At 37.3% G+C, this 16238-nt stretch overlaps 3 protein-coding genes across 4 annotated transcripts; all 3 read right to left on the reverse strand.

The window, feature by feature from the left end:
- Positions 1-13: 13 nt before the first annotated feature.
- LOC149924981 (uncharacterized) lies at positions 14-4450 on the reverse strand. The gene is made up of 5 exons (XM_090160111.1): positions 4253-4450; positions 2881-3101; positions 2619-2802; positions 2423-2548; positions 14-448 (listed from the first exon to the last, which is right to left on the reverse strand). Exons 1-5 carry the CDS (start codon positions 4341-4343, stop codon positions 120-122), a joined length of 951 nt encoding a protein of 316 aa, XP_090016237.1. The 5' UTR covers positions 4344-4450; the 3' UTR covers positions 14-119.
- A 588-nt stretch (positions 4451-5038) lies between these two features.
- On the reverse strand, positions 5039-7561 carry LOC149924982 (uncharacterized). 2 transcript variants are annotated; one of them, XM_090160629.1, is made up of 5 exons: positions 7414-7561; positions 7019-7233; positions 6753-6927; positions 6559-6687; positions 5039-5249 (listed from the first exon to the last, which is right to left on the reverse strand). In XM_090160629.1, exons 1-5 carry the CDS (start codon positions 7484-7486, stop codon positions 5233-5235), a joined length of 609 nt encoding a protein of 202 aa, XP_090016755.1. In that variant the 5' UTR covers positions 7487-7561; the 3' UTR covers positions 5039-5232. The 2 variants fall into 2 exon arrangements, with proteins under 2 accessions (XP_090016755.1, XP_090016754.1); XM_090160628.1 differs by lacking the exon at positions 5039-5249 and adding an exon at positions 5615-6292 and having other exon boundaries at positions 7414-7556.
- A 578-nt stretch (positions 7562-8139) lies between these two features.
- Positions 8140-12486, reverse strand: LOC149924983 (uncharacterized). Its single transcript, XM_090160517.1, has 5 exons — positions 12337-12486; positions 11962-12176; positions 11713-11896; positions 11516-11641; positions 8140-9669 (listed from the first exon to the last, which is right to left on the reverse strand). Exons 1-5 carry the CDS (start codon positions 12422-12424, stop codon positions 9341-9343), a joined length of 942 nt encoding a protein of 313 aa, XP_090016643.1. The 5' UTR covers positions 12425-12486; the 3' UTR covers positions 8140-9340.
- Between the last annotated feature and the right edge of the window lie 3752 nt (positions 12487-16238).

Genomic DNA, 16238 nt, shown 5'->3' on the forward strand with positions numbered 1-16238 from the left:
AACTAAATATGTCTTATCTCACATAGTTTATTCTTATTACAAACGTCATGATATTAAAACAAAAAATTATATATTATATTTACAATATAAATTATTGGTTTCCTTGTAAAGCCGCGCTTCTAGTACCGTGGTTGATTTTGGGGATAGGAAGGATTGTTTATTCCGGGGTACGGCGGTGGTGGGGTTCTGTAGGGGTCACTCCCAGTTTGGTCGGGGAATTGTTGCCAGTTCGCCTGGTTGGTATTGTAGAGATACGTTCCGGGTGGTACTGGATTGGGTACGGGTACCTGAGTACCCGGGTAAATGTTACCCTGCGGTGGTACGAAGACGGTACTCTGGGCCTGCGTTGTAGAGTGTCCGTATCTCCTTCGGCAAATTATAAAGCATCCGGTGACCAAGGCGACACACAGCAAGACACCACCGACAGAATACCCGATGATGGATGCTTCTGGTTGGTTAGATAAAATACAAAAAGGTGTCTTTAGTTACATCATGTATTGAAAAACTATTTGCTATGCGTGCTGAGGTGAACCTAGACTAGCTAGTGCTTTCCCATAACACACTAGTGTGTTGCAAGTTTAGGGAAATACAGGATTTGCGTAAGAATAAGAAAGAAAGGGAAAATGAGCAATACACGGGCTTGTTCAAGTTGTACCTTTGAGGACAGAGCTTCTATTGGAGGTAAAAATATAATACGTATAACACAGCGACCAAACCTCACGAGAAAGGGATTTTGTTATTTATTGAAAAAATAAATGCTCAATAAGCCTCAAAGGCGGTCTTCTGGTAGAGCATCGTTACAATGGAGTTTATATAGGAAAAAATACACACACAAAATTATATATATGTAAACATAAGGAAACAATAACAAACGACATTAAATCAGGGGAGAGAAAAAATAGTGGCAAGATTCTAGAAGCTCGTTGGTACATTAGAATAAACACGATATTAGAACAATATAAAAAAACAACCAATAAGTTGAATAAGGGCGCAAAAACGTAAGGTAGAAAAAAATTAAATAAATTAACCTTGAAATGAAAGATTAAACCAAAATAATTAATTATTGAGATAGCAGGGAGGCTTTATAGCGCAAATGGGCAGAGATATGGCGACGTAATGAATGGCGATTAGTTGTTGGAACTAGATCAGGGGGGAGGGCGTTCCAGTCGGATTACGGCATATTATAAGTGATTTTGGAGTTGGGTAGTAAGGTCACGGGGTTTCGCGCCCAGACCTGGTTGTTTTTATCGGGGTACCAATAATATTGTAAATATGATTACAGTTGTGCCGGCAAAGGTAGAGAACAGTTTATTTATCAGTGTTGAGTGATAAACCCTTTGCCCAACACCAATCAACAACGGCAGTTAGGTGAAAAACAGTTAGAGATGGACTTAATACACTCAAAAAGTTTGGTATCATCCGCAAAGAGGGAAACAAAGGAAGCACGAACAACGGGTGGAAGGGAGTTAATTAATACATTAAAAAGCAGGGGGCCCAATCGTTAGACCAATCAGAGGCCTGTCCATGTATTACCACATGTTGTTTGTGGTCAGAGAGGCAGTCAGAAATCCAAGCGCTCATGTCACCACCACCCCCGCAGCGTGTAAGGTTGAGAGGATGGCTGCATGTGGTAAAGAATCAAGGACCTTTGCAAAGTCAAGAAAAATAACAACAACACTATGACCCTGTTCAAGCCAGCTTGACCAGTAGTTAGTCTCAGACATGAGGTTTGTGAGGCACGAACGCTTGAAGAGGAAGCCGTGCTGGGCCGACGAAAAAAAATGGTGGAATAGAGGAAGCTACTAAGCTGTTCATGGACTAGGTATTTTTCCAGTTTAGGGACTTGGTTCGGGACGCTAATTGGGTGAAAGTTAGGGGAAACACTACGAGCTAGTTCGTACGATTGTGGTGATCTTTAATTAAGTTCCTAACTACTACAAATATAAACACTGGATTGAAATTAATCTACAAACTACTCGAAAAGACGAGAGGTGGTAGTTGGTTATCGCCCGCCCACTTTTCACCTTCAGTAGTAGCTCTTTCCTCCAAGGTTAGACTATAGTTAACTTTCGTTACCTGATTCCTAAAACAATATCTGCGATATCCTCTTATTTTGGTAATTATTTATTTTTTGAACCTGGCTTGTGAATTTGCTTTGAGCTATAACCATACTGGAAATAATGTCATTAAAGGGAATATAACCTGCAAAGCAATTTTTACGGAAGACCCCTTCAATTTTTCAAATTACCCTGTTTAGTGGCGCCAAACATTTCTAAAACCAAAGGCAAGAGCGGCCCGAGCTGCAAACGTTGGTGTCCCACACCAAATACCTGAGGTTATTTTCCCTTTAAAGGTAGCTTACGGACTCTGGGTCGGTGCCTTGGGTATTAGACTAGTTGATTATTCTCAAGATAAAACTTACTGGAACAAAATGTCGTGGTTTCGTCGTTATTGTTCCCGCAGTTGTCTCTGTCATTGCATTTTAAATTGTCTTTGATGCAGTAGTTATTTGAGCAATAAAATTCGTCGTATCTTTGATCGAATGATGCTAAAAAGTGTTCCATTTACACGTTAATTTATATTACGGTAAACTGAAATGTCGTACAAAACACCCTAACCGAAACAACGTCTGGCTGCTGTGAGAGTGATTTCGAATCCTTCGAACCTTTCGAATCCTTTTAATTTCAGTTCGAATATTAGCGCCTTGTTGTAACTTATATCCGTGTAAAACGATTTTGGAATACTTCCATAGCGTTTGCTGTCGTAAATTATTTTATTGGAATAGCCACTCGTGCTGGTAATCTATTACATTTGGGAATAACGAGAGGTATCTTTATCGGTATTATTGAGAATTACGTGAATTTCTAGCATTATACTAACGGTTAGGCGATCGTTGTCTCTGATTCCAAAATTTTGTACCGTACCTTGTATTCGGTACGTCTCAAATATCGAGGTAGGCGTATTTACGGTGAAGGAGTATTGTCCATTATTAGGGTACCATGATTTCGAGGCTTTCAGTATGATGGAAGAGTCGAAGATGGAAGATGAGTAGTACAAATTTATGGTTTCCTTATCCTTGATTTGATACAAGTCCAAGTAATCTTTGAAATAAAAGGTTTTATGTCATCCTCATCTGAACTAGAACAGACAAAGTCGGGAGGTGATGGATGGAGGCTTAGCCGTTTTCTCTTACCTCCCGCCTTTGTCTCTATTAAGTCTGATAGTGGCACTTTAGTTTATAGTTTTCATCGCTTATCTGTTGACTCTTTGCAAACTTATAAAGTTTCCAAATTACGTGGTGTGGTTTTCGGATTGAACTTAAAAGAGAAGAGTTCAAAAAATTCAAGTAGAACGTCTTGTAAATATTTTACACCCGAATTTCATTGATCAAACAATTATCTCGTGTATTTAATAATTTTTATGATTTTAGTTGATTGGTTAAGGATATATAAAACTATAACTCGGGGCTAGTTTTACGTGAATCCAACGTTTGGCTAAAGGGGCTCTCTTTAAAAAGGTATTAACCATGAACGTATAAACGTACTAAGAACGATAAAAAATGAAATGCTAGCACCTTGAAGTTGTACTTCTCAGTACAACACTAAGGGGAATTTTGGGGGAATTGTTTGGCTAGTGCATAAATTTTCGTATGATCGTAAAAAATGGAGTATCTCATATCTAGCGATGTTTTAATGCGAAATAAAATATTCAAACAAAATTAAATTAGTAGTCGTAATGCTTACCTCCATTTTTGATTTTTCAATCAGAGCGGGAAAATATATTCCAGTTTTACAATTTACATATGGCGTTACAGACAGAATTTTAAGAGGTTTCTTTAAGATCATGGCAGCAGGGGATGATATTATTCCACGTCGTTCTTAGTATTTTTTAACGTTCTTGTTATAACTAATAAACTGTTGTCAAAACTATTTTAAGCACTATTGATGGCTTTTAAAATAAATTTTGCACGTGAAAATACCAGCCATGTTTTGTAATCTCCCAAGTTCCCCATTAATTGTGGTAAAAATAATAATCAGTTAGGCTAATACCCAAGGCACCACCTTAGACCAAAGTCAGCTAGAGACTTTTATTGCCTTTTTTCAGGTGGCCTGGTTATATTGCGTAGGAGGATGGTGGAAAGCTCTTCATGCCACGCGACCCAACAGTTCCTTAAACTACTATTACCGTTAACCTCCAAAACATTACATGGGACGTAGAAACCAGTGGGGCCCTTTGCATTGGATTTACTCACACGTTGTAGTTTTTTGTCCCAGGCAAATATCCAAGAAGTCGGCAGTCAGGTAGAACAAAACTACCAGGTAGAGTAATGGAATATTCCTCATGATACTGCCCTAATCGCCAGGGAGTTATTTAGAGAAATATTTAATGCTATTACCTTCGCCGATCTTCGGCACTCTCTATCTCATTCGCTTATAGGCGTTTTGTAATAACTGCTTTATCTCTATACCTTTACCAGGCTTTCTGATAACGAAATGTCTATTATTACTAGATTGCACTTATATCCAAGCACCTGCGCGTAATCAATTGCGTGTTTTGTTCACTCTGCTTTGCATAGCAAAATATTCTTATGTGTAATAGTAAGAGACAAACCACCTACCATCAAGTATTACCAAATGGCTGTTTCATAGGGTTTGGTTATTAAGGTAAGTGCAAATGGATATGTAACTTAAAATTCACTAAGCTCCAGCAACCAAAAGAGTCGTCATTGTGACGTTATTCGCACTGCTAATAATTATTGCCAAACAGTACTACAATAATATTACTTTATCAGCGGTAATTGACGGTAGATAGATAAGCAATATTTAGCGGCGTCAAAGTTTGATTGCCGTACTTTGAGAAAAAGTAAAAATTAAATAATTAAGTAACCCGAGATTTTTCACAAATCCGGAAAATCACAAAATTCTCGCTACAAAATTAAAATCGTTGGATTTCTTAAAAATACCGTTAGATTTTGGATAAATCCTCAAATTCAATCAAATATCAAAAAATCCACATAAACTAAGGAGAAATTCAACAAAATCCACCAAAAGCAATAATAAATTAACAAAAAATACAAATCCGTGGATTTTTTAAAAAATACAACTGGATTTATGACAAATCCACAAATCCGGGAAAAATCCACAAAATCAGGCCAAAATCGAAGGAATTTGGAAATCCCGTACATTTTTTTTACTGAATGTCCGTCCCCTCAGTCGGCTTTCTCTTTCTCATTTACAGCAACTCTAGCCCTAGAAAATATTAAAGAGGAATAGCAACTTTACTTTGACAAGGGCCTTAAAATGAATTTCTAGGCTCGAAAGGATAATATATATTTCAATAAATAATAAATAACAATAACATTACCGGAAGTTAATACGCTTTAGACGATAAATCAATTGATAATCGTAGAAATAGAAAATGAAAGAGCTGCTTAATAATGATCAAAATAGAAGCATTGAATAGTATTATAACACTAAATTACCTTAAATTTTGCTTAAATAAATAAATTAAATAAATTAAATGGCTAAGAAATAGAAGTAAAAGCCTTTTCATTATATCATCAATGAACTAAAGTTAATATTAAAACAAGGCACCAACATAATTTTTTTCTGCACTTGGTAATGTCTAATTACTCTTTTTAATGAAACTAAATTGAGGGATGTAGTGTAATAAAAATTTAAAGTAAAAAATGTAGTGTAATATTTTTAAATTAAAAAAATATTATCGAAATACAATGCAAAAATCGTACAATGTGAATAACAAGGTTGATCTTTTGGTGTATTATCTTCGAAAATTATTTAGTTAGAGAGTTATATTTGTAATATTATCATTATTACAATAACAGTGACGTAATTAACGGGCCGAAGGGCCTGCGCCGGTGGACCCCGATTAAGTAGGGCCCCAAAAAAGATTGAGAAAAAAATCTGCCCGTATTAAGAGGGAACCCCAAAACATGTTTTGCAGACGGGCCCCAGAGGAATTAGTTACGCCACTGTACAATAACCCTCGAACCCGGTGTGTTAGAAAACCGTGCGGGTTGCCCTGATCCTTCATATACGTATTGTCATCCTACGCGTTTCGGTCTGTATCGTTCCATACCGGTTTGGCTGGAAAGTTGTTGCCAAGTAGGCTCGGTTGGTACTGTAGAGATACTTCCGCGTTCTTATGTTGGCCGTATTCTGTGCCACAGTGCTCGGGGCTACTGATCTTCTTCGGCAAACTATCACGCATCCGGTGACCAAGGCGACAAACAGCAGGACACCCCCGATAGTAAACCCGATAATGCTGGCTTCTGTTTTGGTTTGATAAAATACAACAAGGCGTCTTTAGTAAATCCGAAGTTGTGGAAATGTTTTTCTTTATTCACACGAAGCTACTTGATTTGAAACTCGCGTTAGATAATACGAATAAGCCTAATTATAAATAATATACATCCCTGATAATTATACGTTGAAAGAGGTGCTGGCTCACGTAATATAACCCGACTTGGGTATGAGACTATAGCTGATTATTCTTAAGCCGATTTCCGTGGTATTGGGATTTGGGAGAAAGACTTACTGGAACTTGTACATGTCGTGGTTTCATCGTGATTGTTCCCGCAGTTGTCACGGCCATTGCATCTCAACTCGTTTTTGATACAGTAGTTATTTGAGCAGTAGAATTCGTCGGAGGTACGATCTGTTGAAGCTAAAAGGTGTTCCAACTACACGTTATATTACAAAAAACTTGAATGTTGTACAAAAATAAATTACCGTAACAATATCTGGCTGCTGTGAGGGTGATTTCCAATCCTTCAAACTTATAGTTTCCGGCTAATTTCAATTCGAATATTATGGCCTTGCTGTACACTGAGTAAAACGAGTTTGGGATACTTTGGAAGTATTTGCTGTCGTAGATTGTCTTGTTGTAAAAGCCAGTGCTGGTAATCTTTCGAGAAGAGTCAAAATATCATTACATTAGGGAAATAACGAGAGCTGTCTTTATCGGTATTATTGAGAAATAAGTTAATTATACTAACGATTAGGCGGTCGCTGTATCGGATTTGGAAATTTTGTACGGTACCGTATATGCGAAACGTCTCCAATAATGCGGTTGGAATATTTATGGTTAAGGAGTATTGCCCATCACGAGGGTACGTGGCTTTTGATGCTTTCAGTATGATGGAAGAGTCGAAAGAGTTGTAGGGTAGATTGATGGTTTTCCGATCGTTGATTGGATATTTGTCCAAGTAAACTTTGAAGAAAAGGGGTTTCAGTTATTCTCATCTGAACTAGAACAGACAAAAGCGAGAGGTGATGGACTGGAGCTGTACCGTTTTCTCTAACCTCCCGCCTTTGGCTCTACTAGGTCAGGACTGGAGTGAATACAGGGTGTGGTTTTTAGATTTAGCTTAATGGCTTACTTAACACTTACATGTTGTAGTTTGACCGAAGCAGTAGTCGGAAGTCAGGTAGAACAAGGCTACCAGAAATGGTCGATTCCTCATGATACCGCTCAATTCGTCAGGGAATATTTAACAGAAATAATTCCGATTGCTCTTGCATATCTGTGGGATTCTTTATCTCCTTCGCTTACAGGCGTGTTATGAAATATCTAAAAAACCGCTTTATACCCTTACCCGGTTTTCTGATAGTGAAATTTTTCGTATTACGGACCAATTTGTTTACATAGACAAAACAATATACACTCTTAGAACAATCTATTCAAATTTGGATGAAAAACTATGCAAGTGCTGTCACTGAAACAAATGTTTGATAACTTTTAAACAAAAAAATGTGCGTCATCCCTAAATATAAAAGTTATTATTGTCCGTGTTTTTATTATTTTAATAAAAACTTTCAATTTTAAAAACTTTTAATCTAACGTCTTTAAAATCTGACAGCAATAACTTTCAAGATTGAAGCTCTTTTTCAACAAGATACTAAGAATGCTTTATAATAATAATTATTATTATAATTATTATTATTGGCGTAACCCGAATATCGACGTAGAAATATTAGTGTATAATCTTCGTCATTTACTTATCTCAAAAACAATATTTATTATATTATAATGATTACAAAAACGGCTAATCCGGTATGATTTTAAATCTAAATTATAGTTTATGACATTGTTGCTGGTGTATTCTCATTTTAAACACTTTAATATTGCAACATAAAATTACAATCAAAATTTACAACGTAATTAATGTTTTTGGTGAGATAGCTGCCTCAAATATCGAATTAGGTCTCTAACAATAAAAATCCGCTATGCTAATACCCAAGTCATCGAGCGATTTTAATGCCTTTAATTCAGATGACCAGGTTACAATGCGTAGGAGGGTGGTGGCAGGGCCTTGCAGAGGGATCCTGGGGCTGCCCGGGGTCAAACTAACTCGCGGGCCCCTTTGATTTGCACCCCCCCCTCCTTGCGCCCTGAAACTTTTTCCCAAGTTACCTTGATTTGCACCCCCCCCTTGACCTTCTTCTATGGGCCCTACAGCTACGGGCCCTTTTCATCTGGGCCCCGGGGATTTTGTCCCCCCCTGCCCCCCTCTGCACGGCCCTGGATGGTGGCAAGCCCTTCGTGCCACGCGGACCAACAGCTCTCTAAATGTTCTCATTTACACGTTCGACTGTTCTAAGAAACAAAATACCTATATGCTATGTTAGAAACTACGATGTAGTTGAATCTGCGATGCAAACTACCCCAGTAATTGCTACTTTAGCGTGTACACCAAAACTCCACCGGAAATGATTGATTGATACCAAATATAAAGCAGATTTAAGGTCTACACGAATTTGTACATGAAAGCTTTTAATTTCATTTTTATGGTCATTCTTCAATGGAACAGCAGCTCAGTAACCTTAATATATTTTTGACATTACTGATTAATAACCATAAATGCTGAAGCAGAAATATCGGTTTTAACGTGTAATTTATAGTGGTATTATCCAGAAATACACCCCGTTGCATTTCCTGGCGTAATCTTTCATCCTTTCTCCCGATAAGGTTCTCTCTCCATGTAGACGGATAATATCTTCCGGGGGTTATGAAAACGAAGGTTATAATAAACAAAGGCAGTTTGGTATTCTCGGTTAACTTGAATACATTTTTGGTATTGTATGTCTCTGAATGCTTTTTATATGATGACCGGCCACCTGTTTAAGGCCTTGGGCCTAAGGTGGGGCCTTGGGTATTAGCCTACCTGATTATTATTACATTGACATATTCACGAGCGTAGTTTATTCAGGGTTATTAGAGTACTTTCGAAATTCTGGTTTATTCTCATTTGTTATTAGAACAACACGGATTTACAATATTTACAGTATAAATTATAAATTTCCTTGTATAGCTGCCTCTAATACCGTTGTTGATTCTGAGGATAGAGAGGATTGGTTATTCCGGGATACGGCGGCGGTGGATCTCGGTTTGGCTCGGTCTCGTTTTGGTCGGAAAATTGTTGCCAGTTGGCCTGGTTGGTATTGTATCGATGTGTGCTTGGCGGTACCTGATTGGGTACGTGTACTTGAGAACCTGGGTAATTGTTACCCCTCGTTCTTATGATGACGGTACTGTGGACCAGGGTGGTCTGATTTGCGTATCTTCTTCGACAAGTTATCACGCATGTGGCGACCAAGGCGACAAACAGCGAGACACCCACAATCAAATACCAAATGATGGAGGCTTCTATTTAAAATACAACGAGGCAACTTTAGCTATATCAATTTATTTATTTCAACTTAGGGACCATCATAGTCTAGCTTTCCTCCGAGGGAAATGCAATACGTCAATCGCGTCGAAAGACGTTAGTTTTTAGGAACCAATGAGATACCACCCTGATTTGAGTTTTAAAGGCGTCTCAACATAGTAATTAATCCGAAAATATAAATATATATCAGAATTTATGGAAATGCTTTTTCTTCCTTCACACGAAGCAACTCGGTTTGACACTCGCGTTAGATAACAGTGTATTGCCAATATGTCGGCTCTTGGCTCGTATGAATAAGCCTTAAGAGATATACCGGGAGCTGCTTTGCTCCTTAGACCAGCCCATGATTTCCCGTAATACGTGGTTGTGTACTAAGTATTCCCGTACCTCAGTAGGATAAAACTAGCTATTGGCTCCTTGTATCAGTTTTCCCACTTTACTAGTGGAATATTCATTCCCCTCTCAAGGAGGCGCTGTCTTGTTTGCTCCAATCTTCGATCTTATGGACGCTTCAATAAAAGATACTCGGTTTTTACTCCCCTCTCCAAATTCATCTGGGAAGGAACTATTTCCGGTCGGTCGGTTAAACGGTTAGGATGGCTAGCTAAAAGTAACATTTAAGGAAATGGAGACGCGTTTTTGCCCTCATGAGAATTTTGCGTCAGATAAGAAACGCGTCGGCTCACGTGTATAAGGAACATAATAATGTTCATTTTCGATAATATATTTTAAGGTAAAATATATAATGTTACTAAAACTAAGTATAAGAAGATAATTTTATTAATATTATCATTCTCTTATGGTATAAATAATTAAAATTATACGGAATATTTTTATATTACCGGCCAATTTTAAGGCTTCTCATGGAGGCAGTTAATTCATTTCTTATAAAATTATCTTTCGGAAAAAGATGAAAACTAATTCCTTTAGAAGTAAACGTATTACTTTTGCAGTACGGTATGCAACAAGTGTTTCCTTTTAACCAGGTAACTTTTTTGGCATGTTAAGGCTTAGCAAAAAACCGTTGTTATGTTCGAGAAACGTTTCCAGCTTTCTAACATTTCAACAAGCACTATTTAAATAGTACTTATGAGTCCTGGCTGTCGGAAATATTACTTCTTGGCAATTTCTGGGAAGATGTTTTATTTAAGCGCCTATTGGCCTTCATTATTATCTAACTTACAATACCCGGGCTTAGGGGATACGTAGCTTAATGTATTATATACTTCTGGAGGAAAGACCATCTAATGAAGTGGAAAATATCATACTTATAACGCCCGCCATGGGTAAATTTACGTATCACTATACGTTACCATATTGGCACCCTGTGTTAGATCATGTTTTACGATTATGGTGACCCAGGCCAAACGTCTAACTAAGTATACTAATTTAAAGCCTCTTCCTTTCATAGATGGCGGCATTTCACAGCGCACCAAAACAAAAGTAATGAGCCAGCTTTTTCTCTCCATTAGGAGTTCTTTGTTACTACTATTACAAGTTAATTTGACTTATATGAATTTTCAAAGGCACCTTCGTGGTTACCTTTCCGCGCTCTCTTCCAAGTTCGAACGTTGGAAGTTATTCCAAAATTAAGAAATGTAACCAAAAATTCCAACACTAGACAGGTTTGTATTACTTTCAATGTATCTTTTGATAAAGATATAAATAATTGTCCATCCGTCTTGTTAACTTGTAATAATATCTACTAAACTCGGAAACAACTCGAGGTATATCAAAATTATTGCACAGTGAATATTCTGATGAGCCCAAAAAGGCGATAAAGATCTCTTGCAATATTAACGGAGTTTTTTGGGAAAGACTTACTGACACGGCACGCGGTGGTTTCGTCGTAATTATTACCGCAGTTGTCTCGGCCATTGCATTTCAACTTGTCTTTGATGCAGTAGTTATTTGAGCAGTACAATTCGTCGGACTTACTACCCAGTGATGCTAAAAGTGTTCCATTTACAAGTTAATTTATAAATTACCGAAACCTCCAATGTAGAACTAAAAGCTTTTACCGAAACAATTTCTGGCTGCTGTGAGAGTCATTTCGAATCCTTCGAACTTTTCACGTCCTCTTAAATTCAGTTCGAATATTAGAGCCTTGTCGGTCATTGCTTCCGAGTAAAACGAATTTGGGATTTTCGAGAAGCGTTTGCTGTCGTAGATATCGTTGCTTAAAATTGTTCCTGTACTGGTAATCTTTGGAAAAGAAGCGACATATTATTACACTCTTGAAATACGGAAATATCTGCCATTATATTAACTAGTAGATGGTCGTTGTCTCGTAGGTGTAAGTTTTGTACGGTCCCGTGTATTCGGAACAGTTCCAACGTTTCGGAAGGAATATTTACTGTTAAAGAATATTGTCCATCGACAGGGAACGTTGTTGCCGATGCTTTTAGTATGATGGAAGAATCGAAAGCATCATAACTTAGATTTATGATTTTTCTGTCCTTTCTGGGATATTTGTCCAAGTAATCTTTAAAGTAAAAAGGTTTTTGTCATGCTCATCTAAACTATAGCAGCCAAAAACGGATGATAGGTAATGTGATATTAACTGATTTATGCTACCTCCCACCTTTGGCTACATTAGGGTTTATAGCGGAACTGAATTTTATACAGGGTTAATTAACACTTACACGTTGTAGTTTGTCCCAAACAGATATCCAAGTAGTCGGCAGTTAGGTATAACAAGGGCATCAGGCAGAGTAATTCGCGATTCCTCATGGTTCCACTCGAGTCACCAGGAACTTATTACTAGAAAGATTTGCTTTGTCGTTTTATCTCATTTGGTTATAGGCATTTTGTGAAATCGTGAGATAAACGCTTTATTCTTATATACCCTTACCAGATTTTCTGATAATTTAATGTTACGTATTAATAGATTACATCCGACAGACCATACGATATTCACTCCCCGAATAGGACCTTAAAATATGTTTTTGATAACGAAATGTATTTTGCGTTAGAAATGTTCCGGCTTACCCGTTCTAACTATACGTTCAGCTTTATTGGGATCCTGGCCATCGAGGATTAAATGGTAATGAGAAGGTCGATAGCCAAGAAGGGGGCAGAGGCTGGGTTCTTTGGTCCTGTACCTGCCGTTCATATCCCCTCTAGCATAGTGCGTGGCCTTATCTCAAATTCTATGACTGACCGTCAACTCAAGCTTTGGCTTCAGATGGATGGCCAAATGCAGGCTAAAGAGTTTATCTCGGGCCCGTCTATGCGAGAGCAAAAAATCTGTTCTCGCTCTCTAAGTCCAATATCAGGCTGGTCGTTGGCCTACTAACAGACTTCTTTACTCGATTGGAATCAATAGAAAAAGTCCTATCTAATTACAATTTCCAATAGTAAGAAGCATCCTGTGTTTTCCCCTCCAGTATATTTAACAGTACAATTACAATTGATAATAATATTTATTATTAGCTTAGCATTGAGTGTCCTCAAAGTACACCTACTATCTAATATCTTTAACAGTCCAAGTGTTATTGCATATCTTCAATTGAACAAGCACCATCAAATGTATTCATCAGTATAGTTACCATCAAGTGTCTTTAACTTCCAAGCGACTACTCAACGCATACGAATTTTTGTCTAATAACAGATTGTTTTAAGGTATAAAGACACTACAACACAACTAAATATGTATTATTATTTCCCATAGCAGTGCGGACATTGTACCTAGTAACATATCCCTTAGTAACATTCCCCTAAGTAACATATCCCTTAGTAACATATCCCTTAGTAACATTCCCCTAAGTAACATATCCCTTAGTAACATATCCCTTAGTAACATTCCCCTAAGTAACATATCCCTTAGTAACATTCCCCTAAGGAACATATCCCTTAGTAACATTCCCCTAAGGAACATATCCCTTAGTAACATTCCCCATAGTAACATATCCCTTAGTAACATTCCCCTAAGTAACATATCCCTTAGTAAAAAATATTCACGGAAATATAAACTTGGGTAAATTTTAAAATCATAGCGAAACACTTTATCAAAATGCGTGAATAATTTCCCGTTAACCAGCAACCTGTATAATAGATTTTTTAAACAGTGTTTTTTTTTCTGTTTTCCTTTTCTTTTTTTTTTGCTGTTCACTCTAAAATTGTGTAATTTTTTATTCTTTGTGTGTTTTTTTTTCTCTTTTTTGGTTTTACTTGTTCTGATAACTAAATGTTAATACTTTTTTAATTAGTTTGTACTATACGTACCCGGCTTAAAAGTCGATACCGACTTGGGCCGTTACACTATTTTTGTAAAAAAACTATTGTGTTTATAAATAAATTAATTATTAGTAACATTCTCCCAAGGAACATATAACTTAGTAACATTCCCCTAAGTAACATATCCCTTAGTAACATTCCCTTAAGTAACATATCCCTTAGTAACATTCTCCCAAAGGAACATATAACTTAGTAACATTATCCTAAGTAACATATCCCTTAGTAACCTTCTCCTAAGTAACATATCCCTTAGTAACATATCCCTTAGTAACATTCTCCCAAAGGAACATATAACTTAGTAACATTATCCTAAGTAACATATCCCTTAGTAACCTTCTCCTAAGTAACATATCCCTTAGTAACCTTCTCCTAAGTAACATATCCCTTAGTAACATTCTCCCAAAGGAACATATAACTTAGTAACATTATCCTAAGTAACATATCCCTTAGTAACCTTCTCCTAAGTAACATATCCCTTAGTAACCTTCTCCTAAGTAACATATCCCTTAGTAACATTCTCCCAAAGGAACATATAACTTAGTAACATTATCCTAAGTAACATATCCCTTAGTAACCTTCTCCTAAGTAACATATCCCTTAGTAACATCCCCCCAAGTAACATATCCCTTAGTTATATTCTCCTTAGTAACATATCAATTAACATTCTCCTAAGTAACATATCCCTTAGTAAACCTTCTCCTTAGTAACATATCCTTTAGTAACATTCCGCTAAGTAAAATTTACTTAGTAACATTCCCCTAAGTAACATCGAATACCGTTCAGTGCCTCGTTCTTAGTGAGATCCCTCTCAGTGATATCTTACCGAGAGACACCCCCCTTTGTGATATTGTAACTTGTAACATCGCCTTGGTAACATCATACCAAGTGACATCACACCTATTATCACCCTTTGCGATATCGTACATAAATACACCTTTTTGATATAGTGCCATTCAGACCTAACCGCGACCTGAGCCAACTTGTTTGACGGCCGTTAACTTCCCATACATCAGCCACCCCCTCGTAGAGATGGCGCTAGGGTCCCCTTAATTAATTTTTGTCCCCCGAATTTCGGTTGTGAAAACATTATCATATTTTCGAAAGGGGTTATCACAAGGATTTATTACGAAATAGAAGTACGTGACGTTGAGGACTGGCGACAACCATAATTGAAGGTTGCGAGACTATACGTAACATGCCTGGAATTTTTGAACGAACACGTGAATCATTTTTTTAGCTAGGCTAATACCCTTGGCACCACCTTGGGCCCAAGTCATCTAGCGACTTATAATGCCTTTAAACAGGTGGCCGGGTTACAATGCGTAGGAGGGTGGTGGCATGCCCTTCATGCCACGCGAACCAACAGCTCCCTACACTAACTATTACCGTTAACCTCTACAAGTTTTTATCGGAAGGGGAAACAGATGAACTCGGGGGAAAACCCCTTTAACCAGTGGGGAGAGAACTTGCAAACTCAACGCGGAAGGAGTAGTTCCAAGTTTTCACCCAGTGCCACAAGCTGGGATCGAACCCGGCTCCTCTTGCTGCGAGGCGAAAGCGCTAACCACTCCGCTGGTAATAAAGCCAGAGGTGGTCATTTTGAACAATTCTTGTAAAAGTATGAACTAAGAAATGCCTTTGTATTTTCATATTTTAAATAATTTGTGACGAATATCTGACAAAATTCTAATTTTAACTTCATTAATTCTAAAAGCTCATTAATGAACTTTTATCACATGTTATTAATTTTCTCGCTTCACCGATAAAAAGAACCGATGAATTTATTCAAACAATTTGTTCAAGTAAGAATATCATTCGTTAGCTTAAGAGGGAAGAATACAGTAAAAGCCTCTTTTCCGTTCAAGCTGAAAGTTTCTGTTTCAACAATTACATGATTGAATTATATTTTTAATATTAGGCTGAATATTCCTCTAGTACTTAAAATAATTTTGATAATTCGGATATCAATATTTAACGAGGTATAAGGTCCTAACTGAAGGGTAGTTTGGACGCTTACCCAACTCGTTTAGCTTCGGGGGTCAAAATTAAAATGTAATAACTTAATTACTTTAAAATTCAAAATTGTCAAAATTATTTTAGTCACTAAACAAGAGGCTGTTCTACACATAAATATTAATTTTATAAGTAAAAATTTCAAATTAAAATAATTCAGCTTGAAATAGCGCGAAAGTAGACAATGGCCCCAGTAGTCTTCCACCTTAAGGCTGTGTACCGGTTTGGTTGTAGTTTTTTGGGAGCCCATATCACTGAAACGTAGCACTTAAGGATCGACGTTCATTAGACATTT

The sequence above is a fragment of the Leiobunum rupestre genome, chromosome 10, assembly GCF_980474605.1.
Source record: "Leiobunum rupestre chromosome 10, qqLeiRupe1.1.hap1, whole genome shotgun sequence".
Taxonomy (NCBI): Eukaryota; Metazoa; Arthropoda; class Arachnida; order Opiliones; family Sclerosomatidae; genus Leiobunum; species Leiobunum rupestre.